At 40.1% G+C, this 26,849-nt stretch overlaps 2 protein-coding genes across 4 annotated transcripts in view; both read left to right on the plus strand.

Annotated features, from left to right (window-relative positions):
• rnf103 (ring finger protein 103) overlaps nt 1-9,642 on the plus strand; it is a 24,873-nt gene extending 15,231 nt beyond the window's left edge. For both annotated transcript variants that reach the window (XM_020083749.2, XM_069531855.1), the window contains exons 3-7: nt 3,528-3,643; nt 4,054-4,476; nt 4,612-4,744; nt 5,343-5,429; nt 6,783-9,642. In XM_020083749.2, coding sequence (XP_019939308.2) covers nt 3,528-3,643; nt 4,054-4,476; nt 4,612-4,744; nt 5,343-5,429; nt 6,783-7,733 — 1,710 coding nt within the window. In that variant the 3' untranslated portion in view covers nt 7,734-9,642. The remainder of the gene's footprint in view (nt 1-3,527; nt 3,644-4,053; nt 4,477-4,611; nt 4,745-5,342; nt 5,430-6,782) is intronic.
• A 4,156-nt stretch (nt 9,643-13,798) lies between these two features.
• Nucleotides 13,799-26,795, plus strand: atoh8 (atonal bHLH transcription factor 8). Of its 2 annotated transcripts, none has more exons than XM_020085664.2 (4): nt 13,799-15,722; nt 17,032-17,187; nt 20,440-20,631; nt 26,152-26,795. In XM_020085664.2, the coding sequence occupies exons 1-4, from the start codon at nt 15,066-15,068 to the stop codon at nt 26,176-26,178; spliced, it is 1,032 nt and encodes a 343-aa protein (XP_019941223.1). In that variant the 5' UTR covers nt 13,799-15,065; the 3' UTR covers nt 26,179-26,795. The 2 variants fall into 2 exon arrangements, with proteins under 2 accessions (XP_019941223.1, XP_069387290.1); XM_069531189.1 differs by having other exon boundaries at nt 13,803-15,722; nt 20,440-20,625; nt 26,150-26,351.
• Nucleotides 26,796-26,849: the final 54 nt, after the last annotated feature.

The raw sequence follows: 26,849 nt of genomic DNA on the forward strand, positions 1-26,849 counted from the left end.
ACCGTGCAGTAGTTTTCCTCCAGTTGCAGCGATTGGGAACCACCTCTGCCTTGATTGGCTTAAGGCTTCACTGAAACACAAGACATGTATTGCGTTTTTATTCTGTGTGACTATATTGAGTCTCAATCACAGTGCAACCTAGGAGATGATAGCTGTTACGTGTCTCCCTGCTTGCAGGTTGACCATATCCACTTCGAATGTGGAAAAGAAGCCTTGATGATGCTTCATTGAAAAAAAATTCTCACAAAATGGCGTCTTCATGGAAACTCTATCCTCTGCCATGAAAACCAACAAGTATTGCACGTAGTCTTGTCACATTTAAATCGTAAAGGGAAAGTTCGCCCAAAAATAAATATTAACTCACCTCTGTTAGAGGCTGAAAGGAAGAGCAAACATATACACAAAGAAAGGCAGTTATGCTACTTTATCTATTCAATGCACATTATTCACATTAATATCAATTCATATTTACAGCATCTGTTTAATGCACAATATTTAGCTTCTCAGTTCAACAATATGTTTTGCAGAGGAGCTGCTACTGCAGCACAAAGTTTTTGCATGCACAATGTGCGTGGATTATGGCCATAAATATGACTATTGTCCTGTGTACTCAAATAAATACCAGTACTATACAGTATGAACCCATGCATCTTCTGATCCTGCAAAAATTTCACAATAAAAAACACTTTTTAAACAAAAGATAAAAAAGATTTGGTCAACAGAAACGCTTGAGTGCTTTTACTCTGAAATGCCTACAGAAAGTGTTTGACATTAATTCTTCAGATAAACATGAATGATCATTTTCTGTTTTTTGTGCTGTGAAAAAATGTTTATCTGTCTATGTCACAAATGTACGTGTTTCCGAACCCCTCGTAAAGTAAAAGCACTCCAGCATTTCACTTTCTGAATCCATTAATTTGTTCTAACAGGGCTTTGACTGTTATTGACAGACCCGAAGATGCAGGTCTTCATACCGTAAAGTCCTGGTATTTCGTTTGGTACATAATCTGACTTGTATAGAAGGAAATGCAGGAGATAAACCAGTAGCAGACACACTTCCCGTGTGAACAACCAACACATATGATCTGCAGAGCATCCACAGCTAGAGTCCAGAGAGTTACAGGGATCGACAGTGAAGACTGTCAAAATCAACCAGTCGATCGCGATCGGCAACCACCGATCTAAAGCAAATGTCACCAATAGGTGGTTCGCAGTCCGGACAGGACCCAGACCTATTATTACATTTTGACTGAGAGTTTCTATTTAACCTGCTCTTGACCTACCGTATTTTTGTAGTAAATCCTGGCAGCACAAGGAAGAGTTTACTTCTCCCGCTGAAAAAGAAGAAGTGGGCAACAAAGAGATGTTTTTAGTTGTTAATAGTTGTTGAGATTAATCATATGTTAAATGCAGTTAAGAAAAAAGAAGAAAAGGGTCAACTCAAACCACATATTTTTATGTATTTTTTCTTAAACTAACCACTTTATTTTAAGATGTCATTTTCAAAGCAATTTTTAAATTTTTTTAATGCAAACATTATTTACTTGAAACAAGAAAAGAACATTTATTTTATTATTAAAGTACCCTCCAGTTCATGTGAAAATTTATAATAAACATTGTTGAAATACAACTGAATTGTACTTTCTTTATTTAATTTGACAGTTTTTGACTTAATATATATATTGATACAACTACCAGGCTTCTTCAAAATATGGCACTGAATCATAACACGTTAGACATTATGATGTTTCAGACCTTTACTTGATGAAATTAAAATTTTGATGAATTCATTGTTATATTAACCGAGTAATAAAAAATAAATGTTAGGATAATCAAAAAATATATTTTTAGATTCATCGATTAATCAAAAATGTAAAATTTGATGAATCGAATAATATTATTAGATTAATAGATAAAAAATGATCGATAGGTGCAGCCCTACTCCTGAAACTCCAAAAGTTTTTTGTGGACTCTAACACTTTAACCACCTCTCCATCGCCATAGTGATGGGTAGATAATGAGATAATTTTCATTTTTGGGTGAACTATTCCTTCAGGCAAATTTTTATTTTGAATCATAGACATAGTGCCACCTTTGGCTAGAGGGTGTTTTAAGGCTTTATACTTTTACATATTTAAATAGCTTATTCAGATCGTCCTCATATTTAGTCTCTTCACTCTTTAGACCTTGATTATTGAATAGTGAGAAGCTGCTCAATTCTGATCAACCAGTGTGGGTTCAGCACTGCTGCTAATTTGCATACATTCCATTCACAGAAACTGTTACTCAGTCCCAGATCCATCTGAAATGTTTGATAATAGTCCAGACCTGAAGACATCTACAGGCCAAATTTCAGTCTTGGTCTTATTTACAATGCCACTCAAAGCGCTTCACACATATTCATACAGTGCATCTATATGCAACACTGGGATTTAATTGCTGACCTTCATGTTAGAGGACGACCCCCCCACCTCTCTCTCTCCCCCTCCCTCCCTCCCTCTCCCTCCCAGCAGAGTCAGCAGATCTGGTCAGAATAGTCCTCAGACTAAGACCTTGATGACATGCTGCTTTCTCAAGAACCACCAAACATTATTCACCATAAAACAGAATTCTGTTATTGATGGGCCTAGTATGCTTGAAGGCTTACCAAATGTGGAAACATTCAGAAGGCCTACAATTAATATTTTGATGAACTAAAAAAATCTTTGGTAAATCCAAAGGGAAGTCCATAATGTAGAATTTTATTTTGGAATTCTTAATATATGTTTGTGTGCGTGCACATGTCTGGACAGAACAGTCTGCTCTTTTGTGCAGAATTCAAAAATCACAAAGGTTATGTACATGTTTCCGTGGTAAGGGAACAGCATCTGCAAAGGTGTGAGGTGCTGCTTGCAGCATTAATATTTATTTAGACTCTGAAATTGTTTGAGGACATTTTGCACCCTGCTTTATTTAACATCTTGGTAATCAAACAATTTCTGTTTGCATGTGGAGTTTCTCCTCAAAACTCAGTTTGCTCCATCTGATCTCAGATCCTTGAGATCCAACAGATGTTTTGAATGTATTTCCCTCCTCACAACATGCCTGCAGAGGTTTTTTAGGTCCATAGTCACCAAAGTACTTGCTTATTATGGGAACTGTTGGATTCCTCTATAATCTTTAAGGTCTAGATATTACTATGTAAAGTGCCTTGAGATAATGTATGTTATGAATTGGTGCTATACAAATAAAAATGTAAAAAAAATCCTTCAGACTTACTGTTCACAAAACCTGTGTAAAAAGGGTTACCTGTGGGTAATTTTTATTTATGAAAGGGAGATAGAGAACTTATTTGATCCAAACACAAGATGGGTTGAATGCATTCATCTTTCCCCACTTTTCTCATGAGTTGAAGCATGAAAAAAGTACAAAGACACAAAGAAAAAGAGTGATGGGCTTCCATTTGTTCTGTCCGAAGTCATTTCATGTTCATTGACAGATTTGTCTTTTATTACCTGATCCTCTTATGTCCCCAATTGTACCTGCAGGTCATTGCCCAGGACCGAGAGGCTCTGCTCAGTAAGTCCAACTGGGGAAAGATGGTGCAGAAAGTGTCTCAGTTTGGGATCAGAACTGGAACCTTCAACTGCTCTAATGACAACAGGTGAGCAGCAGGGTCTTCCTTAACAGTACCATCCATGTGAATGGGCTGACGCATGTAATGTGTGCATGGTGTGCTTACTAGGGGTGAGTTAGACTGGGCCTAATAAAGCTTGAGACATGTCCCAGATTAATGGAATCCTTTGTAAACTGCAAAGTTATTTACATAAATGGAAGCGGTATGCCTGTTCAGTCGCTTGTCCATCCTGATAATAAAGAATTACAGTAATCTAGTCTAGAGGTAACTAATGCATGGACTAGTTTCTCAGCATCTTTCTGAGACAGTTGTTTCTAATTTTAGATGTTACATAAGTGAAAGAAGTTGGCCCTGAAATTTGTATTAAATGAGAATCAAAGGACAAGATGAGAAAGGATAATGAGTGTGTGATGATCCTTCTGAATTCTGTCCACCAGGTCATGTATCAAGCGTGGCTGGCATCGCTCCACGCTCATCATGTCAGTTCCCCAGACTTCAGCATCGAAGGGTAAAGTCATGCTAAAAGAATACAACGGCCATCATATTGAAACTGAACACATCTTCCGCTGGATGACCTCACATGTGGCTCATCGGATCAAAACCCTACATCAGCCTGAGCAGCTGGTGGAAGAGTGGCGCTTTGACCCCACCCATCCAGTCAAGATGTTTTTGTTTGCCCATCTTTCCCAGCCCCCCGCCTTTTTCTCCTCGCTGTCCATCAAGTTCACCGGCAGGATTGAGTTTATCTTTGTGGATGTATGTCACTGGAACAACGACAGCAGCCTTCCAGAGATCGGTGTGACACATAGCCCTGCCTACATCCTCAAGATGCCTGAGGGCATCTATCGCTACGGCAGCAGGTGATGGTTGCAAGTGGACATGATGATTATTATTTATTAAAATAACACTAATGTCTTGGATTGTCTGTTTCTTCTTTCTTCACCTTTCCCCCCTCTCTTTCACTCCTCCTTATCCTCCCCATCACCTCCCTGTAGTGTGGGGGAGTTCCTGTCCTTAGCTGCCATGGACACTTTCCTGCGTTCAGTCCAGCCAGAGGTCAATGACCTGTTTGTACTCAGTCTGGTCCTCATCAACTTGCTGGCTTGGATGGATCTCTTCATTACACAGGTCACAGGTTTTTTGCATTAGACTCATCATCTATTTGCTTATAAAAAAGGAACTTACCATCCTGCACTCATTGCTTTTATCTGCAGCTGTCGTAAAGCCGGCTGCATACTTCTATCAGGGGGGACCCAGCCTGAACTGAAACATTGTGATCATTGTCTGCGTCCACCCTTACTTCACAAGGCTCCTTGTTGATGGTCTTGGGGAACCAAATTTCAATCACTTCTTTTTCTGCCTCCCTCCAAAACACATGAAAAGTTAGATGACCAACATGTAAAAGCAAATAAAACCCAGCACATGTGCTATTCAACACCCACATGCAGTATGCCAAGCTCAGATGCAACATGATCAGTCCTTAGTTGGTACAGCAACTGGACGTTTTGTATTACTGTTGGTGAGATGCAATCAGAGGGTCCATCTGTTATCCAATATAAAATGAAGATGTGTCTGCTGAACACAAGAGCAAGGGTGGGTCACTGTACAAAGCAGACTGAAGTTTATCTTTGCAGATATAGAGATTTTAGAGAGAGAATAGAGACATACAGTTGGTTCTGCAGTAACTGTCCAATTCTTTTAGCATGTATTTCATTGTCATCGACAGGGAGCAACAGTAAAACGATTTGTAGTTCTGATCCGAACACTTGGAACCTACAACTCCATTCTTCTGGTGTCCTGGCTTCCTGTTCTGGTAAGAATCATCTACACTACAAAGTTGTGACACTGACTTCTTTCCTTTCAGTGGCATGAATGGTTTTCTGGTGTGAGGAGACTTTTCCAGAAAGGTGCTTTAGCAAACCCTGAACCCAATTTGTTTTTTTCATGCAGTTCACACAGACACTGGCCTACAATTTCATATTATACCACAGGTAGAGATAACACACCTAAATATGCTGCAGTGCATCAGCAATTGCAATTTAGGAAAATAATGAAGCTAGCTAACATAAATGCAAAATAAATAGTTCATATTTATACTGCGGTTGCATCTGTGTTTAAGGATTACACCAGTAGCTTTGCATGTTCAAGCCAAATAACTACTAATAAATGTAGTGCTACATGCCAGCTGAGAAAGTTCTTTTGTCAGACCCTCACTTCAACACATGAATGTAAAACCATCACTGTGCTAGAATAGCACCGTTAGCTGACTAAATTTATTTTATCTGAAAGACAACCTTTTAGTCATTTTAAGCAATTTTTGAATGTTTGAAGTGGCAAAAATGTGTTGTCCATGCCTTTAACAGTATAAGTAGCATTAATAGTATTATCGGGTAAAACCAGAGCAGTTCACTTCAACTGCTTAAGTCTTCAAGCGTCTCTGATGAACAGTGATATTTAGTCCCTGAGCACGGCTGTAGTGGTAAAAAAAAAAAGTAAGGTTGGTAAACTATAATTTTCAGGCAGCTCTCTCATACTGTTATTAAAAAACTGGATAATCTTCAGTCACCCATATAGAAGACTATTTAAACTGAAATCTAATTATATAGTCCAATAAATTAGCATTTTATTATTAATATTGTTATTGCTGTTGTTTATTTGTACTGGTGTGGGGTAAACAATGATGAAATGTAACTAAGTACATCTACTCTACTTTATTCAAAATTGAAGGGCTACATTACTTGAGTGTACCAATTTCATGATACTCTCACTCTCACAGACAAATATTGTACTTTTCACATCACTATTATTTTTGATCTAGCTATAGTTGCTAGTTACTTTACAAGTTTTTTGCATACAAAACATATTTAGAAAACTAAAAATCCTACTTTTACATTAATGCATGTGTAATAATAACACAAAATAAAGAGTGCATTTGTGTTAAAATTGCCAAGTTAATGTCCAGCCAGCCCATTCTTCTGAGGTACAGGAACACAGTGTCAACTGCGTGCATTAAAGCCTGCAGACATGAGAATATGGAAGAAATAAGATCTCAGTGACATAGAGTGTTGACCGTCGATTAGGTTCTGACAAGCCGCTGATCTTGAACAAGAAAAGAGTTGCATTGATTATATTTGATCACTAATCACTGATTGATCTCTCTGTCCAGGCTCTGCTCCAGTTACCATATTTGGACACTCTGTATGGTTACAGTTTGAAGCTGCTTCGTTATGCTGACACCACCACACTGGCCAGCTTGGTGAGAGCTGACTGGACCTTTTACTCATCCCACCCAGCCCTCTTCCTGTCCACCTACCTGGCTCATGGCCTACTGGTCGACTACTTTGAGAAGAAACGCCGCTGTGATCTCAGGAGCCGAGAGGACAGCACCACGAACCTGGAGTGGCTGGCCAGCCTGTGGGAATGGTATACTTCTTTTCTGCTCCGCCCGATAACATCGCTGCAGCAGGTCCCATCAGACCACTCAGACTGGGAAGATGATCCAAACTTCTTGTTTGGGCATTTGTCTTTCCCTGATCTCTGGCTTCACCCATTAATGAATGTGGACTACATTGAAGCCCTGCCAACATGGAGGTTCAGTGCAGTGAGTCAGTGCCGGGGGGGTGGCTCTGGTGAACAGCAGCATGAAGAGACAGAAAGTTTACTTGCAGACACAGAGGATTCTCCTCCTGCAGGTCCCAGCACACCTCCACATGAGACCACAAGGTACAGGAGGCCACTGTGCTGTCAGGACAGCAGCAACCAGCTATGTGTGTACAGCAACATGGACCCTAGCGGCAAACATCAATGTGTGTGCGACAGGGCAACAGAGGATGACCACCTCACACCTCAGGCTGTCTCTAACCAGCATCTCTGCGAGTGGCCAGGGTGGCCCTCTGATATGCTGCATTGCTCAGAGTGTGTGGTGTGTCTTGAGAACTTTGTGAGCGAGGAGCTGCTGATGGGTCTTCCATGTGGCCACGCCTTCCACCAGCAGTGCATTGTTGTGTGGCTGGCAACAGGCCGACACTGCTGCCCAGTGTGTCGCTGGCCCAGCTTCAAGAAGAAGCTGCAGAGAGGTGCACAGGGCAGCTCTGCTGAAAACACTCTGCAGGACTGATGGTCGGGTGTCATTGAGCCCTGCTCATCTCCATGGCCCCTCTGTACTCCCACTGCTTACAGGTAGCTTGTCAACATCACAGCTTGCTTGGATTGAAGTTGAGGCATGGGGGCAGTGTGAATGGAAGTGATGAGGGCTCTTGTTGTCATGAACCATCAATCATCTTGTTTCCATTCCTGTTTTTGAAGGTAATGTGCTGGCCTTCACGGCAGACAGATGAAAACCTATGGATGCTATGAAAGCTTAGTCATAACATTCTCTGTATAGAGAGTATCGTGATTCACACACTAATCACAGGTTTAGTCTTTGTAAACTGTTCAGTGCAATAAAAATAAATAAAAATATTTCCTATTCTGTTTTCAGGGCTGTGAGGACAGTACAGAGTCTGTTCTACATAGAAACCATCAGATTGACTACAGGCATAAAACTACTTATCAAGCAAACTGCCTTATCACTGTCTTCTCTATCCTACATCATGACTTGCTAGATTTGCAAAAAGGCTCTGTGTCAATAATATTGGTAAAAAAAAGACAAACTCCTCCCCGTTTTCTCAAAGTACTGCCTTGTCCCCTCAACAACTCTATCTTAACAGGTTCCCTGCCCTACCACTGTAATTACTCTCTACTTTAACTATGCCTTATCACATTTCATAGTTTGTATCTCTTAAAATGCAGCATTTGAGCTGTGATTCATCACTGAGAAGCAAAGCTAATCAGTTTTTTATGATTCTTGTTGTGAAATGATGCTCTCATGAGTCACAGTCATTTCGTACTGACTGACTTTCTGCAGTTTTCACAGTAACCCCTCTGATTCTAACCAATTAGTTAATGTAAATCTAACCACAGAGTTACAGGCTTAAACCAGGGTGCTCACACTGGTAGATGTGTGTATAATGGTGCTGACATACCCACCTATCTGCTTCCATCAAGTTGCAGCTTATTACTCATAGTGACAAACCCACACAGAATGATCACCAAGTCAGCAGTTCCCCTCAGCCCCCTTAATAGCATCGTTTAGGCTCACACCAGCCTCATTCCCTGCTACAAATGACAGACACAAGTTATTTGAGACCAAACACAGAGCTAAAAGAGAGTAAACACTGGACCTGGATTCATCACAAGGTGCATGTCATGGTGGCTGTTATTTTTTGACTCTTCCCTTTACATTGAATAGACATGTTGATGATGTAATTTGTTATGTCATTAGCAACAGAACATTTTACTGGGGGACAAAGAGGATTGAGGGAAAGAAACCCTCTTCAGTCACTGTGCATTCATGCTTTTACTTTTTTTTACTTCACAAATCTTCATGCTGACTGACATAAGGGGCACAGTCAGGCTCTTGCTGCCTTATGCAATCACTGGAAGCCCATTGTCTTGTCAGCTTCTTGCAGTAAACAAAGAGCATTAGAGCCTGGTCACACATATGCAAAGCGAATATTGTGGGTTAAAAGTTCACCCTTCACTCATATTTGGATGGTTTTGTAGTTCCTTACTTTAGTACCATATTTTTAAGCTTTGTGTTGCTGTATAACTTGCTGATATTTGAATATGACTGGGTACTCCTGCTTCTGCTACCTTTGGAAAGTAGTCCAGCAAACTATGGAACCATAACCTCTGTATTGTATTGCCTGAGTTTTATTTTACATTTTAACTTAGAAGCTCCCCTATGCTATGCTAATGACCTCCTCATTATTTTTTTTAGCACTAACTGTTTGGCTCCTAGCAGACTTACCCTGCAGTTTCCAAAAACCCAGATCTAAAATGTCCAAAAATGTAATTTATCAATTTTAAGGTGCGTAAGTGTAAACTTTCAGCTCATTCCTGTCCTCTTGCTGTGTGTGAAGGGCAAGATAAGAAACATGATACATAGAGCCGTAACACTCACTCAAAATAAAAGTGTTTCAGAACTTTGTGGTGTCATCCTTCTGGTCTCTAAAGAATAGAAGGTGCGACAGATACATCACAGCACAGAGGAGCAAACCGATGCTTCCACCGAGGAGATCTGCCCTCACAATTTTGTTTGAAGAGTTGGAGATTTGAGCAGTGTTAGAAGGTTTATTAAATGTTTGTTACAAATAAATGGTAGATGTTACATGGTATTTGTTTTTAGACGCAATTAATTTAATGTATGTCATAGAAAAAGATAAATGATTCAATACTCAAGGCTGAATCTCTTGGAAACACCATTTAGACCTTAAAGGTGGTGGTAGGGGCTCCAATAAACCTTAGACATCATATTCAGAGACTAAGTAAACAGTAATAGATGTTTAAAAGAAAAAGAAATGTATGGACATTCAGGAAAAATGCAGGACATTTTTTGGTATCTCTTCAGGATCATCTGTTGGAGAAAGAGTATTCACTGTGATGAAGAATTTAATTAGAGAGTCTTGGCTAAGACACTGCGCTAATCAGTAAGATGCAATTTCTTGGTCAGGTGCGTGCCAGCGGACATGATGAAATGAACATGTATGAATTCCTGTCTACTTTATGAGAACATACAAGCATGCAAACATGCTTTTTTTTTTTTGCTGCGTATGAACATTCATGCCAGACAAATATGAACTCCCTTTTTATTTAGAAGGTGCTTTAAAAAGTACTATAGACTGTTACTGTTATTTACAACATAAGGTTTTCAATTCATAAATCAGAGTACAACAGTAAGTCTGTTAACTTGGTCAGTGCTCTCCACACTGATTTCCCATTCATTTAGTTTAGACTTGTGCTGCACAAGGACAAATTCTGATTATAGCCTTTACTGTATCAAGGTGGCCTCGTACTGAAGCGCATTACCTTGATCCTCTGATGTTTTCTAATCATCACATTTAGAACTGATCTTTATAAAACCTGCTGCATTCATATTAATGTTCCTGGATAAACAGGGCGTCTCTTCTTCTGCAGCAGTGAAGTTAAAACATTGCGTTGCATCTTAACCCTTATGTCCTGACTGTGCGCGTCACGTCTCGTGTTGTATAGCAGGTTTAAATGTGTGTGTTACGAGGCGAACAGTTAAGTTGTTAAATATTATACCCAAAGCTAGCTCCTTCACATTCAACCTGTAACATTTAATATGCCTGCGATATATGGTGTGAACGTGTATTGTATGCTTCACCTACTATGTGTAGGAGGTCATGGAGTACTCGCGCCTTTTCAGTTTAACTTCCTGACATCTTCTATTCGCGGGCTCGTGAACCACGACATGATCTGCTAGGCATGCTCAGGCTCTGAGCTCAGACGCTGCCGTATCGTTGTAGTTTGTTAGTAATGGGGATGTGTCCCCGTGCATATTGTCTTGGATGGAGGTAGGTTGCATCCGATACCATCTGCTGCCGTCGTGCTCCATGGTGTCTCTTTCTCAATCTTCCTCTTTTGGTTTCTGAAATTGCATGTTGCAGCTGAACACCCCTCACCTCACCCTCCCCTTCCATAAGTGAAAAATAACCTGTGGAAGCCTTTAATTGTCATAAAAACTCAAAAGGTGTTTAGATTGTCCAGTCTGGACTAATGTAAAAAACATGTCGGCCTCCGTAGAGAGGGTCCCCTTGAAGTAAATATAAAGTATTTAAATATAAAGGGTCTTTTCTGGGGTCAAGGAAACTACAATTCATACAATTTAGATGAAATGAACTAGTGAAAACATCATGAGGATTATTCTTTAAATATCTGCCAATAGATTCATTCACTTAAATCTTACACACTGGACCTTTAACCCAAGAATAAATAAATAAACGAACCTCATAATAAATTGTAACATTTTGTCTCATAAACTCTAGAGTGAATCAAACAAACACAAAGTAAACGTCAGTCCTGTACATGTCTAATAACTTGTGATCAGTGCTGGCGTTTTTTGTAAAAGTGTAAAGTGAACGCAGGTCAGAGAGTGAAGAGGAAACAGACTCTGACAGAGACTCTGACACAGGACGACTGGACCTTTAATGTGCGTCTGTCCTGATCCTCAAGCAGCACTGGTTATAATTATTCAGCAGCAGGACATCACTAAAAACAACATGAATCGATGATGTTCTGTCTCTGTCTCATGGATGCAGAGTCGTCCACGTCACGATGCATCTAGGAATCAAGAAATATCCACAGCTCTAGTGCTCACCACTGTGCAGGAGACGTAGAGGGAGGGAGGCTAGAGACAGTCTAATCTCCCGACCTGATATTTAGATTTTGGATTCAATCTATATATTTGTTTGTCAAGGAAGCTGTACACAAACAGGAATATAATATTCATGTATTAAAAAAAAGATATAAAAAATAGTACCCCAGAAAAAGCACTTTCTCTCAGGAAGAAAAAGGCTAGGGGCTCAAGCCCCCTGAGATGTCAATGTAATATTATTGTTATTATTATTATTGTTTTTATTATTGTTGTTGTTGTTATTATTACATGAATTTTTGCTGCTACCATTAATAACATCTTTACATATCATAATTATCACTCTTATTGTTTTCATTATAACAACTAGTCAGAGCTGACACCTGTTTCTTGTCTCTCTCTACTCTCTCTACTCTCTCTCCCCCTCTCCACCCCCTACCCTCTATCTCTCTCTTCCAGTTAATGAGGGCCAATGTTCTTTCTGATTGTAGGAACTGATGGGTTTAAAATGTTCAAGGTCATGACCTTCTATATAAAGTGCCTTGAGATAATGTATATGTGATTTGGCGCTATATGAATAAAATTGAATTGAAGTGAATTGAATTGAATCCACCCTGTCACTAATCTATTCCGTTGCCTCCTTCACCTGGGAGATTGGAAGAAAAAAAAACTCAGCATCGACAAGACCCAGGTAATGATCCCAATAACCAATTGTTTGTCCTCAGTTCACTCTCGGGTGCTGTAGTGGGCCCTCTCCTCTTGCCTCATAACCTGTCCTTCCTCCGACAAAGGTTTTGGTGGTCCACCATGGACACAGACACACGGCCATTTATCTCGGCTTGAACTGTGTGTGCTCAAAAAAAGTTTCAACAAACCCAGCTGCTCCGCCTACTGCCTGTTTGAAGTCACCCTTAGTCCCACATTGAATTAGGTTGTGTTACTGGATTTCCACCATCAAACTGTAAAACAGTCATACTTCCCTCAAAGGTCCAGTGTTTAAGATTTAGGTGAAAGGTTTTTTTTGGCAGAAATTGAATATAAAATAATGCTAATTATGTTTCCACTGGTGTGTTTCATCTTAATTGTATGAATTGATGTTTTCTCTACCATAGAATGGGCTCTTTATATTTAAAAACTTTACATTTACATGGAGGGGGTCCTCTTTGTGGAGGCTATCATGTTTTTTTTTCTGTCTTCCAAACTGGACAAACTAAAACCTTTTGAGTTTTGAAGTTAGAAGTTCACCACAGGTTCTCTTTCACGTTGGGAAGTGGAGGGTGAGGGGAGGAGTATTCAGCTGCAACATGAAAATTCACCTCTTGATATCACTAAATTCTACACACTGAACCTTAATTAAAGGTACAGTGTGTAGAATTTTGTGATATCTAGTGTTAGATTATATCATTGTCTATAATCTTTATAGACATTAATGATCCAAGCTGTGAAGCCATCTGTTTTTTGTGTGTGAACTGAGAAACAAAGTTTTCTTGTTGTGATACTCTGGTCCTCAGATGTGGATCAAGGCTTTTGTCGTATCAGTGAATGTTGGATTCAATTCAGTTTTGTATAGTGCCAAATAATAATATACATTATCTCAACGCACTTTATATTGAAGGTCAGGACACCACAATGAGCAAGCGCTTTGGCGACTGGAGAGAATAAACTCCCTCAGTTTGGATGTGGACTATTTAGCTGTGAGCTGAAATAGAGGCAAACAGGGGAACTGCCAAGTTTGAGCTAACCTTTAACAGGAGCAGCAGCAGTCCCTGTTATACTCCACTCGGTGGCGCTACTCAGTCGTTGTTGTAACTTACAGAGAAGGAGCATCTCTTTCTCTCTCTCTCGCCCGCTCTCTCTATCTCTCGCCCTCTCTCTCTCTCTCTCTCTCACTGTCTCTCTCTCTCTCAGTGTCTCTCTCTCTCTCTCTCACTGTCTCTCTCGCTCTCAGTGTCTCTCTCTCTCTCTCACTCTCTCTCTCTCTCTCTCTCTCCGCTGTGCTGATCGCTCCTGCGCCTGCACCGTGGACATTTCTATACGAGCAGAGGCGGATGAACGTGTCGGGGGGTGTTTAACGGTGTCAGCTCTACAGCTGGTGGACTAATGGATTATTATTCCCGTTTGAATAACCTGTAGCACATTGAAGCCAGCGAGTACGGAGTCAACACACCGAGTCATGGCCCCGTTTTCAAGACGGGTCCCCGGGCTTCACTGAGGGATGAGCCGGTACCGAAGCAGCGAATAGGGGACAGTGTCACCGAAGCCTGAGCTGCTGCTGCTGCTGGGACTTATTTTCACTGAGTTTGCTGGAGTTTAGAAACTCAGTGTTATTGTTTTCCTGTCTGTTTGGAATATGTTGCAACTATTTGCTTGCCTTGAAAACTGCTGGAAAACAGTGATGGTCTGTATATCATAAATGCTCAGTGGGACATCGCTTTGACTTGTACTTTAGCTCTTGAATAGTTCAGCCATCCTGTTCACGTGCTGTTCCTATTATTTTGTCCAGCAGCTGCAGTTCCACTGCTGACTGTCTGTACTGAGTGTGAGTATCAGTGTGGGTTATTCACAGTGCTGCTATGCAGACTGACTGGAGCCATGCTCAGACAGCCCCACTGTAACCCTGATTCTGAGGCACAGGCCTGGATTGCTTCCACAGAAAAAAACAGTGGAGGAAAAGTGAGTCAAAAATCCAGTGGGACAACTTGTACAGAAGAGCAGATGTTACACAGCTTTGTGTATTAATGTGGATTATTCAGGATGCTGCTATGCAGACAGAGTGGAGCCACAGGAAACCTGTTGGTAATGTTAAAGTAGTACTCGACTCTGCCGCCTCTCTCAGTGCAGTTGAACAGCTAATATTACACTGTTGGCAGCTGAAGGTCTGGCTAGAAGGTTGGATGTTTGCAGGGTGTAGATAGAGAATGACTTAACAACCCTATACTGATAAGGAGAGTATACTTTATAATCTGGAACATTTGAGATAAACTTCGGACCAAACATTGTGTCTAAAACACAAAGGTCTTTGATTGTAATGCTTTTAGTAATTCCTCCGACAGGTAAACTTTCACAAAGATGACACACTGTTATATGGTGAGTAAAACTTTGTGGAATTGAAAGATTTTGTTTGACTGAAGTTGATAAAAGTAGTTCAGCTTCACTTACATTTTGCAGCTAAAAGTAGGTAAGTTGTTGTAGTTAATTTCAGTTTAGCTGGTTAGTTACAGTAATTGTTGAACAATGAAGAATCCCCATCAGCTGAGTAATACATGGAAGCAATCCCCTAACAAAGATCCAGTACTGATGTCTATGTCTTGCACGAACAAGAAGTTCAAGAGGAAGTCTAGGGAGCCCAAAAGACTTTTCAGCAGCCCTGAGCCTGAGAGGAGGAAAACCTACCAAGGGGACATGTCAGATGAGGACTCAGTAGATGACACCCAAACGGAGGCATGTAATGTCGGCACGTTGGCTCCATTGCAGAGACAGCTGATGATATCTCAGGAGGCAACAGCTAGTACTACAGAAATTCTGTCAGGACTTCCAGGGGGCAACATGGTTTCAGCTCAGAGTGGTGCTATAGATATGAGAATTGGTATTAACTTGCCAGACATCACCTCTAAACTCTCCCAGTTACCTTCCCCTCCATTCTCTAACCCAGAGATCTCCCGCTGGCCCACAGTCATCTCACAGCCTCTGTCCAACAGACTTAAACTGGGCCTTTGCTCTACTTTCCCTCTGTCAATGTCAACTAGCTGCAGCCACAGCCATTCACCCAGTCACCGGGCCTCCCCCCCGGAGCCCTCTCTGTCAGGCCAGGCTTCAGCTCTGCCTGGTCCCAGGATCTTCCAGACCTCAATGTGTCAAGAACATGTGGAGCCCCAGGTGGAGTCACCTAAGGTGAATATGTGGAGTGGTATGAAAAATAATTACCAAATAAATAATTTCAACAAGTCAGTTACCGTACTGAGTTATCTGCTATGTAATTCTGCTTATCAGTTCAGGCAACAGTGAATATGAATTTTGGCAGATTTTGGTTGAAAACATCATCTACCAGCCAGTATAATTGAAAACCAATCAAATGTCTTTATTTGTGTATATAATCCTCATTCCAGTGAGCTGAAGGTAGTCTGACTGAACAGTGGGCCCTCCTTATTTCCTGGTTCTTGCTCTTAACAGCTATATTATGTAACAAATAAATTATATATTAATAAAATATATTTTTCCTTATCATTTACCGTGGTACGGTTCAAGTGACAAAATCGGATTGGTGAGGGTTTGGTTAAATTATATTAATGGAGTGTAGTATGTTATCACAACTGTTATGGAAGTTTTCTGGAAGCTGGTGAAAGGAGAACTCAGGCAGCAGCTGATGTCTTATGCAGAAGATTTGAATGTAGACTTGATGCATCAAGGAGACCAGAAGGTGCAACAATACACAAACACTAACAGAGTTACATGAGACATTGTCACCCTCAAGTCTAAAGAGTTCTCCCACAGCATCCACATATATCTTACTCTACTTGTGTCACCCATTCTAACAGCACATCCATGAATGGCTAGAATTGCTGTCACTCTCTATGTTACATGTAGGTGTTCACATCCTATTGGATAGTTAAGTTTAAATATGCATTCCTAAACCACATTGTGTCATTATGTCTTGCCACTTGGGCGGCTGTGGCTGAGGGGTAGAGCAGTCATCCTCCAACCAGAAGGTCAGCAGCTCAATCCCCAGTCTTCCCATCTGCATGCCAAAGTGTCCTTGGGCAAATGCTGAACCCCATAGAACAAGTGCTGCGAATAGATGCACTGTATGGATGAGTGTGAATGGGTGAATGGCAAACTCTAGTGTAAAGTACTTTGAGTGGTCATCAAGACCAGCATTATATAAATACAAACCATTTACCATGCCACTGGGGAAATACGCAAAACAGTTGAAGTTAGTGAGAGTTGAAGTTGGTGCCTCTCGGTCTGGGGCATCTGAGTCAGATATGAAAGTCTCTAAGCATAGACACTACAATGTACTGTTGGTTGGTCCTTTATTTATAACCTGACCTTGGGTACTGCTTAGAGAGAGAAGGGAGGATCTGTTACTGGTGTACAGATATATATAATGTAATATACATTATATACATAATATATACAGTAATGTGTGAGGATATACAAAACATCAACAATACTTGTTAACTCAGGTCTTTTTCTCTCCTAGGAGTTTCCCAGAAAGAGGACTGAGATGAGTGCTGATGAACCTGGGTGTCTTCCAGAGGTTAAAGCCATCCAGCAGACCAGGAGGCTTCTAGCGAACGCCAGGGAACGGACCCGTGTCCATACCATCAGCGCTGCATTCGAAGCCTTGAGGAAGCAGGTCAGACTCATAGTCCACACTGCAAGCACTCAAACAACAAAGTGTGTACAAGCTCCAAACCATATTGTAACTACTATACACATAAACACTACACAGAATCACATTCAAGGTGTTTTCTGTGACCATACTTATAGATGCTGCAGAGCAGGAAATAAAACAAGAAGATGTCTGCTTCACTTGTATTACCAGTCTAATACTCTCAGTCCACCTATCTTCATCATAGAAACAACTTTTATTCAAATCCTGATGTTTCCCCTGTGATGCTGTCACCTGGATGTATAAGACCACTGTAGACAATGTTGTTGATCAATGAACAGGGCTGTTTGAATTAATGTGGGGAAGAAACTTGATTTGTCAGATATTTAATTTACTTGATTAGATAGGATTATAGGGGTAGGGGATGTTTTTGTATTGTTATTGGGTGGCTGTGGGTCGGAAGTTCGATCCCCAGTCTTCCCATCTGCATGCCAAAGTGTCCTTGGGCCAGATACTGAACCCCAAACTGCCCAATAGAACAACAAAAAGTGCTAGCTATATAAGCACTCTATGTATGAATGTGTGTGTGAATGGGTGAATGGAAAACTGTAGTGTAAAGCGCTTTGAGTGGTCTTCAAGACTAGAAAATAAATACAACCATTTACCATTTATTTATTAATGGTGATACTTATTGATGAACCAAAACAACAATATAATAATAACATAATAGTTGCGTGTGCATTGAAGAATCATTGCGTCTCATGCAAGAACCATTTGTACAGATTTGGTCCAAGTGGTGTGTACTAGTGATTTAGACTGGCCCCACACTAGAGAATGTTTGGGCCAAATTGGGGTGTCCGATTTAGCCCTCCTGACATTTGTGGGGGCTGATCTGAACACATAATCTTACCAAATGATTCTGTAGTGTGAGGGGTTAACAGACATAATCTTAAAATGTGTGTGTCATAATTCAATTCAATTCAATTTTATTTGTATAGTGCCAAATCATAATATACATTATCTCTAGGCACTTTACATAGAAGGTCAAGACCTTAAAATCATATTAATGAAGAAAAACTCAACAGTTCCCACAATGAGCAGCACTTTGGCGACTGTGAAGGAAAAACTTCCTCATTAACAGAGAGAAACCTCTAGAACCAGACTCAATGTACCAATGCACCATCGGGTATCAGATCTGACTAGTTCTAATGAAAACAATAACAGTGTGAAGAAGTGGAGAAGTGCTCAGTGCATGATGGGAGTTCCCCCCAGCAGTCTAGACCTATAGCAGCATAACTAAGGGATGGTTCAGGACTCACCTGATCCAGAACTAACTATAGGCTTTATCAAAAAGGAACGTTTTAAGTTTAACTTTAAATGCAGAGATGGTGTCTGCCTCCTGAACCCAGAGTGGGAGCTGGTTCCACAGGAGAGGAGCCTGGTAGCTGAATGCTCTACCTCCTGTTCTACTCTTACAGACTCTTGGAACCACAAGAGAGCCTGTGTTTTGGTTTGCTACAGCTTTTTCAAAGAGTTTAGAAAGAAAGGGGAGATTGGAATAGGCAGTAGGCGAATTGGTGTGGGATAAGGGGGAATGCCATCCCTTTTAAACCAAAATAACCAAAAAAACCTCTAACTATTCTGCCAATTCTGACTTCTCCTCTCAGTCAACCCCCACCCCTTATGTGCAGATAGAGAATTTGTGTTTGCAGGTGAACATCCTTAGTGCTGCTAACTACAGCATGGGATCCACAATTTTAATTTAAAAGTTGAAATCAAGTGGCTTAAGAACAGGATGACAGTACTCTTTACTCATGCTATCCTCTCTCTCCCACACAAACACTCTAAGTCAGTCACAGTCAGACTGAGCATCTGCAGCACCAGTAGAAATCCTACCTGCATTCTGACAGGATTCAGGATAAACTAGATAATCATTTTCTAAATCTAAAAATCAATCTATAGACTGCATGGCAACTAACTTAAACTGACTAGTCTCTCTTTTTTGCCCATTATTCATTGTGTCAGAAGTAATACAGAACCATTTCTACGCTCTCATGTCATATGAAACATGAAAAAACACATACATGTGGCGGTTGTGGAGGTAGAAGGTAGAGCGGGTCGTCCACTAATCAGAACTAATCAGTCAATGGTCCGCTCTCTGTCCCCTCCAGTCTGCATTACAAAGTGTCCATGGGCAAGATAAGAAAAAACAACATTGCATAGCTGTGCTGGCAGTGTGTGATTGCAGCATATTGTAACACTGTATGAAAATGTTTGTGAATGGGTCAATGTGCCTTGTACTGTGAAGCACTTTGAGTGGTCAATAAGACTGAAAAAGTATTATATAAGTACAGTATATTTACAGTACATTACATATGTGTGTCAGTTAGTGTTGGTAATGTGTGGGGGAGGTTTTGAGCAGAGGTATATTTACTGAAACCTTAATATGGAAGTGTTGATTATAGGCAAAACTTTGTTTTTCCTCTACTAGGAATAGAGTCTGAAAGATAAGTGGTTAAGCTATCAATCAAATTTTATTTTTTTAGCCCATATTCACAAATAACAATTTGTCTCATAGGGCTTAACAAGGTGCGACATCCTCTGTCCTTAGCCCTCAACAAGATGTACGCCGGACAGACAGAGGTGCAATAGATGCTGCATGTAGCTGAACATTTCAACAAAATTTCAATATTTAAAACATTGATTAGAAGAAACTGTTTTAAACCTAATGTAAAGGTGTGTCAGTGTTTGAAGTATTTATACATAAGAAAATATCTGATAGAAAAGAATGGAGCAGCAATGACAATTGTTATTGAAGAATTAATGCCAGTAATGGTAGAATATCTAAGTAGACATTTTTTATATCTAAGCAATCTTGTTGTAATCATAGTCCATGATAATGAGGAAGAAATGATCTTAAGGTGACAAGCAGTCATTTTTAAATTAGGCCCTGCAGTTGATTCTACTTCCACTGCACTGCACAATACATGTGTGCTGTGGTGAGCTGCATGTGAGCAGCTGGGTGAGATAGAGGTGGGCCTTTTTACTCATGTATATCTGTATATCCAAGAATACTAAATGAAAAGAAAGTATATTTACAACCATGCCAAAAAATGTTTAGATTAGTTTTGAGGTTTAATCAATGACAGAGGAAATTCAGACTGTGGGGGAGGTGGTTGTAGACCATTCGCCTTGCTTCCATTCCATTTAATTGAGAGTATGCAAATGAAACATGTAAAGACCTTCCTCATCTCCCTCCTTTTGTTCTCTATCCAGGTGCCATGTTACTCCTATGGGCAGAAGCTATCCAAGCTGGCTATATTACGTATCGCCTGCAACTACATCCTGTCTCTTGCTCAGTTGGCTGAGCAGGACTACAGTTCAGACCACAGCAGTCTGAGCTTCTCTCAGTGTGTGGAGCAGTGTACCAGGACCCTGCAAGCCGAGGGAAGGAGCAAGAAGAGGAAAGTGAGACATAACATACATCTACAAATAGTGACAGCTGCCCAGAGAATCAAATAAACCAGAGCTGTGATACAACTCACTCTGAATGAAAGAAAAATTGCTGACAAGATAGAGCAGCATGATTTTTTTTGTCTTTTTAATTACAGTCTCACATAGAACTCCATAAATACTGAAATGATTCGGGACAGAACCCAGGTCTTTATTTCTAATTTCCCCCTGCTGTATTACCAGCTGTGGCAGTGCCTTGTTAGTGTGAGTGCGAGTGTGTGTGCGTGTGTCATCATGTCAAAAAGTTCACCTGTTGACTTGATAAATAATAATATATCCACAGGATCAATCGAGTTTGGATAGCAGCACACTATGCTGACAACACTGTTTGTCCTCTGATAAACTATTGTCTGGAGAGGCTGCAGTTGCGGCACATTTAATACTTACAGTAGCTTATGGGGAAACAATCTTCTTTGTGTGACAGGAAAATGCATCTGCCCTTTTCATTTTGTGAACAATACATTATTAGTATAATTATATAGTACTATATAACTAAAAGTTTTACTGCTTCTTTGAATCGATCCAGAGCTACTGCAGTATCAGTCCTTGTCATTAGTGATAAAAAAGCCCTGCAACACAATCTATGGTGCAGAGTGAAGTTTGAAAACTTTCCATTCTCCCTACCTAGTTTATTTGCAGTGAAGCCGTTATAATCATGATCAACCAGATTCTGTTATTTTGCTCTGATTTAATATTTCATAAAATTAAACTAAATTTGCTTTATTACTTTTCACGTGTGGTTTATATACAAGGGTGTATGACTTAAAGGTCCACTAGTTCATTTCATCTAAATTGTATGAATTGTAGTTTTCTTTAGTCCAGAAAAGGTCCTTTATATTTAAATACTTTATATTTACGTCGAGGGGACCCTCTCTACAGAGGCCGCCATGTTTTTACATTAGTCCAGACTGGACAAACTAAACACCTTTTGAGTTTTTATGACAATTAAAGTCTACCACAAGTTATTTTTCATGTTTGGAAGGAGAGGGTGAGGTGAGGGGTGTTCAGCTGCAACATGTAATTTCAACACTAGATATCACAAAATTCTACACTTTAAGTAACTGGAGTTTTTTTTAATACATTGCATATATCTTTCTCTGTTAAGTAATCGGCACAATCTTCATAAGTTCACAAATTTTCTTAATAAAAGCCCTTACTCAGCTCAACATAGGTCACTCCAGAAAGAAAACAAACATTGTTCTTTTACTTTGTTGACAAATTAGATATTGTAGGGTTCAGTAGACTAAGACCAGCAGTTGGTCTTAACAGACATTTCAGAAAGAAGACATTCACCCTGTTATGGTTGTGAGAGAAATACATTTTAATGGTACAAAGCTTGGATGACAAGATTTTCAGTGAGACACACAGTAGAGTACAGCTTCTTCCATCCAGTTTCCACCAACTAATGCAGACATGTTGCTCCTTTAGATGTAAACTAGCTGTGGGCTTTACCCCTGCGAGCTGCCTGTTTCTCTACATGTGCATGCTTTGTGTGTGTGTGTGTGTGTGTGTGTGTGAGTTGTCAAAGTCCCAGACACCAGATGTTTAGAGTGGAGGGGAAGTGGAGCTGGCGCCATGAAGGGCAGAGGGCAGCGAGAAGGCACGCAAATTGAAATTACACACACACACACACACACACACACACACACACACACAAACACACACACACGCACACACTTGGCACATTCCCTAGCAGTCTCTCCAACATTCCCCTACTCTGCCACTCCAGGCCATCTGCTCTAACATACTTTGAAACAAGGAGGGGAAAAAACACAGTCATCATCAGGCTGTCAAGCAGCAGCAGCTGTTGGAAAGACAGAGAGTGCATGTGTGTGTGTGTGTGTGTATGTGCGTCCGTGTTTGTGCGTGTGTGTGAAGAGGGAAGGGGGAGTCTGCCAAGAATTAAATGCTTTTTTATATTCTCAGAGCCACTGAGTCTGTCAGCACTGTTAGATGGGAAAAGGACACTTTTGCTTCTTTGTGATTTTGCACTGAGGCCTGAGGTCACACAAACAGCAGGAGAAATATCAGACGGGAACCTGACTGGAGAAAATGTTTTTCTTTGTCTTTCACACTATTACATGGTGAATCTCTGGGTTCAGTGGCTGGAAATTAGTTTAATCTGCAGTCTCAAATGCTTAAAGGGATAGTTTACAGAAAAATGAAAATACAGTCATTATCTACTCACCACTATGCCGACATTTTGAGTCTCAGGGGTAAACAGCATTACAGCCAATTACAATACAATTGAAGTAACTAGTGATCAATTTTTCAAATGTAATATTACAAGAGATTACCATACTGCTCATGTGGTGTCATTCAAGTGTCCAAAAGCCCCAACATTCAAATTCGACACGAAACAGCATCATTTACACCAAGTTTTTAGCCTAAATGTCCTGTGATAACGTCCTCGTAGATGAGTTTACGTTCGCACGCTCACAACGGAAACACCCCACTGTACACAAGCTCTCACCCAATGGTACACATAGGGTGTGTGTCAGCATCGCTATTTTTTCTCCAGTCACTTCAGTTGTATTGGATTTGGCTGCAACAAAATTTACCCCTGAAAGTCCTGAAAGTGTTTTGTGGACTCAAACACTTCACCCACCCCTCCATCGGCATAGTGGTGAGTGGATAATGAGTGAATTTTGATTTTTCTGTGAACTATTCGTTTAACCACAATCTCATTATTGAGTGGTCAGATATACCCCTCAGAAAAAAATTTGAGACAATTTACTTACCGAGCAATCATTTAATGAGAAAATCAAATGTCAGACCTGTTAAATGAAAATAATCGTTGCAGCTTCTGTTCAAAACCCTAAACAGAAAGAAAATCAGCTTACTAAGGAAAATGAACTGAAACCGTTAAGGTTTTTAATCTAGACACTATAGTCCATCTACAAGACCAGGACATCAAGATGGAGGCTTTAGGACCTGACCTGACATGTACGCCTCTGCAGAAGGAAACATAATACATGGGCCCACTGATAACCTTCGCATTGTTATGATATATAACTGAAATGATGAACAATATCAACAACCATAAGAAACAGCAGGGCTACTGACTCTAAGCCACAGACACACATTCTAGAGGGCTTCTAATAGCAGTAGCAGCTTAGCTACATCACAGATACCCACAAAGTGGTTATCTGAAATCAGTTAAAGCTCCAGCAGACTCTGTCATTCAGAAGAGACATTATTATTCACACTGGTGGTCAGACAATCTCCCTCCTGTCCCCACACCCTCAATGTCACAAGCCTGGTAGCTGAAGTCTCTACCTCCCATTCTACTCTTACAGACTCTAGGAACCACAAGCGTATATTTAGGGGTTAAAGTGATCTATTGGGATAATATGGTGCTATGAGCTCTTTGATATATGAAAGGTCTTGAGTATTCAGGGCTTTGTATGTGAGGGGCAGGATTCTGAATTATATTTGGAATTTCACAGGCAGTCAATGTAGAGAAACTAAGACAGGAGTAATATGATCTCTCCTTCTAGTTCCTGTCAGCACTCATGCTGCAGCATTTTGGACCAACTGGAGACTTTTCACAGACTTCCTGGGACATCCTGATAATGAAGAATTACAGTAATCTAGTCTAGAGGTAACAAATGCATGGACTAGTTTCTCAGCATCCTTCTGAGACAGGATGTTTCTAATTTTCACAATATTGTGCAGGTGGAAGAAAGCTGTCCTAGAGACTTGTTTTATGTGTTGGTCAAATGACATGTCCTTGTCAAACATAACTCCAAGGTTCCTCACAGTGGAGCTGGAGGCCAATTAACACCATCCAAGGTGACTATCTGGTCAGACAGTGATTCTCTGAGATGTTAAGGGACAATTACAGCAACCTCAGTTTTGTCTGAATTTAGAAGTAAGAAGTTTTGGGTCATCCAGGCCTTGATGTTCTTGAGACATTCCTGAAGTTGAACTAAGTGATTGGATTCATCATGCTTCATAGATATGTACAGCTGGGTTACAATGCATTACAATGTAAATGTATGTGGTACTTTCTGATGTAATTGCTGAAAGGAAGCATACACAAAGTGAAAAGTATCGGTCCAAGTACAGAACCATGTGGACTAACGTTTGTCTGCATGGAGGGTCATTGTTAACATTAAGTAATTGTACTCTATCTGAGAAATATGACTTAAACCAGCCTGGTGGTGTTTGTTGAATCCCTAAATGTTGTTCCTGTCTTCCCTTCTTTTCCTCTCAAATCCCTTCCCCACGTTTCTTGTTCAGTCAGAGTAGTGAGTTCTTTATTGTCCTGTCATGATTTTAAACCTGGGCTTGAATGGTAATGGCGTAGTGACATCTCACATTGCTATTTTTAACAATCACACTCTCTGAACATATGAAACATACTGGTGTTGAACTGCCCATCAGAAAAATACACACGTTAGTCTGTCCAGTCATGATTTTAGACTGTTTTCACTGTCTACTTTGCTCTTTTTAGAGCATGTCATGTGAAGTTTTTTTTCTTACTTTTCTCTTACTCACTTATCACTTTCTGTTCTCCCTACTGCCATCTCTCCTTAAATTAGTGAATGAGACACAAACACAGTCAGAATTCTCATCATATTTCACAAATTATGCAAAATCTACTCAATCATCCCATTGCTCCTGATTCCTATTGATTATGGAGAAATACCTTAACATGTAGAGAGTCTAAAACTTTGCACAGAAAAACTCTTCCCAACTGCTCAGCAGTATCTGTGTTGTGCCTTTACATATAACATTATAACCGAAAATGCCTTGTTTGTAATGTGACTAACATCTCTCCAGTATTCTAACATGCAGCTTATTACCATCAACTGTCAAACCAATTAACAATAATATAGAACTCCCTCAGTGCAAAGCACACTGCAGCATGGAGGGATACTGACAGTGTACTGTACTTGACGGCTGTGGCTAGAGCAGTTGTTGTCCAACCAGAAGGCCAGCGGTTCAATCCCAGTCTTCCCCTTGGGCAAGATTCTGAACCCCAAATTTCTGTAATATGAATGTGTGTGAATGGGTGAATGGCAGAACTGTACTGTAAAGCACTTTGAGGGGTCATCTAGATGAGAAAAGCTCAATATAAATACCAAGCATTTACCATTCTTTTCACTGCATTTGTTTTTAGGAGTCTGCTGAAGGCCAAACTTAAGTTTGCTTATGTTTGTGTCCAGGTTTTTCATCTGACAGTGTAGCTTATGAACAAGGTTCCGTTAGCCAAAATAATTCAAACTGAATTTGCTGCAATCATGCTCGGTCTAAGGGCACAAAGCCAATTTTATATTCCATGTGATAAACAAATTACAAATCATGATTTTGACATCTATGTTTCATATTGAACAATAACTAATTAATGAATGGATTGAACACCACAAATATGCATGAACAGAAATTTAATATTACAGAGTTCTTTGTCCAGTTTGTCCATTGCTTGATTGTGTTCTTAATTTTAAAGTGCTTTTATATCGTTGACAGGTTGGCAGGATGCCAGAGGATTTGTGATGTTTTCAGATTCCCTTTACCAGAATCTTCTCATCGATGAGGGCTGTGTAACTATCTATCACACAACCAGCCTCAGGCTCAACTCATCTGTTGTACTGGACTCAACATATTTGTATGCAAGAGTGAAAAGGCCAAATATGGTGAACAACAATAATATTTACTACAGTGACGTAGAAAAGGAACCACAAGTATATTAACAGCCAAATGCAATAACATTTTTTGCCTTCATTATAATAACTAGGTGTACGCATTGTAAATTGAAAAATCCAGTTCTAATTGACATTACGACTTATCTAACACAATATATAACCTTATTATTATTTCCCAATAAATAAGTTAAAGTTGACTGTTTACATAAAGCTATAATTTGTACACTGAATGTTTTGATGTGTCTAATGTTTTTCGTTACTGTATTGTATATTACTTTAAGAAATATTAGTTAGCGCCTTGGTTCCTGTTTTTTGACGTGTCTTTGTGTTGTCATATAGACTTTATTCCGGAGTGTTACAGTTGTCATATGATGAATACAAGCCAATTATGTACATGTGTATGTGAAATGAGCATGCATTAAAAAAAAATAAAGTTCCTCCATAGAAGAATTGAGTTCTAGAGCAGGACTGTTGAGCCACTTCGTAATTATTCTTTGCTGCATAATCTTTGCACGTTCCCAC

Source organism: Paralichthys olivaceus, chromosome 9 (assembly GCF_024713975.1).
Source record: "Paralichthys olivaceus isolate ysfri-2021 chromosome 9, ASM2471397v2, whole genome shotgun sequence".
NCBI classification, from domain to species: Eukaryota; Metazoa; Chordata; class Actinopteri; order Pleuronectiformes; family Paralichthyidae; genus Paralichthys; species Paralichthys olivaceus.

Bases quoted from the DNA above. Each gene is read 5' to 3' on its own strand.
- atoh8 (XM_069531189.1), top strand. From the start codon at position 15,066: ATGAAGAATCCCCATCAGCTGAGTAATACATGGAAGCAATCCCCTAAC. The intron at 15,723-17,031 runs GTGAATATGTGG...TTTCTCTCCTAG, and splicing joins CCCAGGTGGAGTCACCTAAG to GAGTTTCCCAGAAAGAGGAC. The intron at 20,626-26,149 runs AGGAAAGTGAGA...TATATCGTTGAC, and splicing joins CCGAGGGAAGGAGCAAGAAG to AGGTTGGCAGGATGCCAGAG.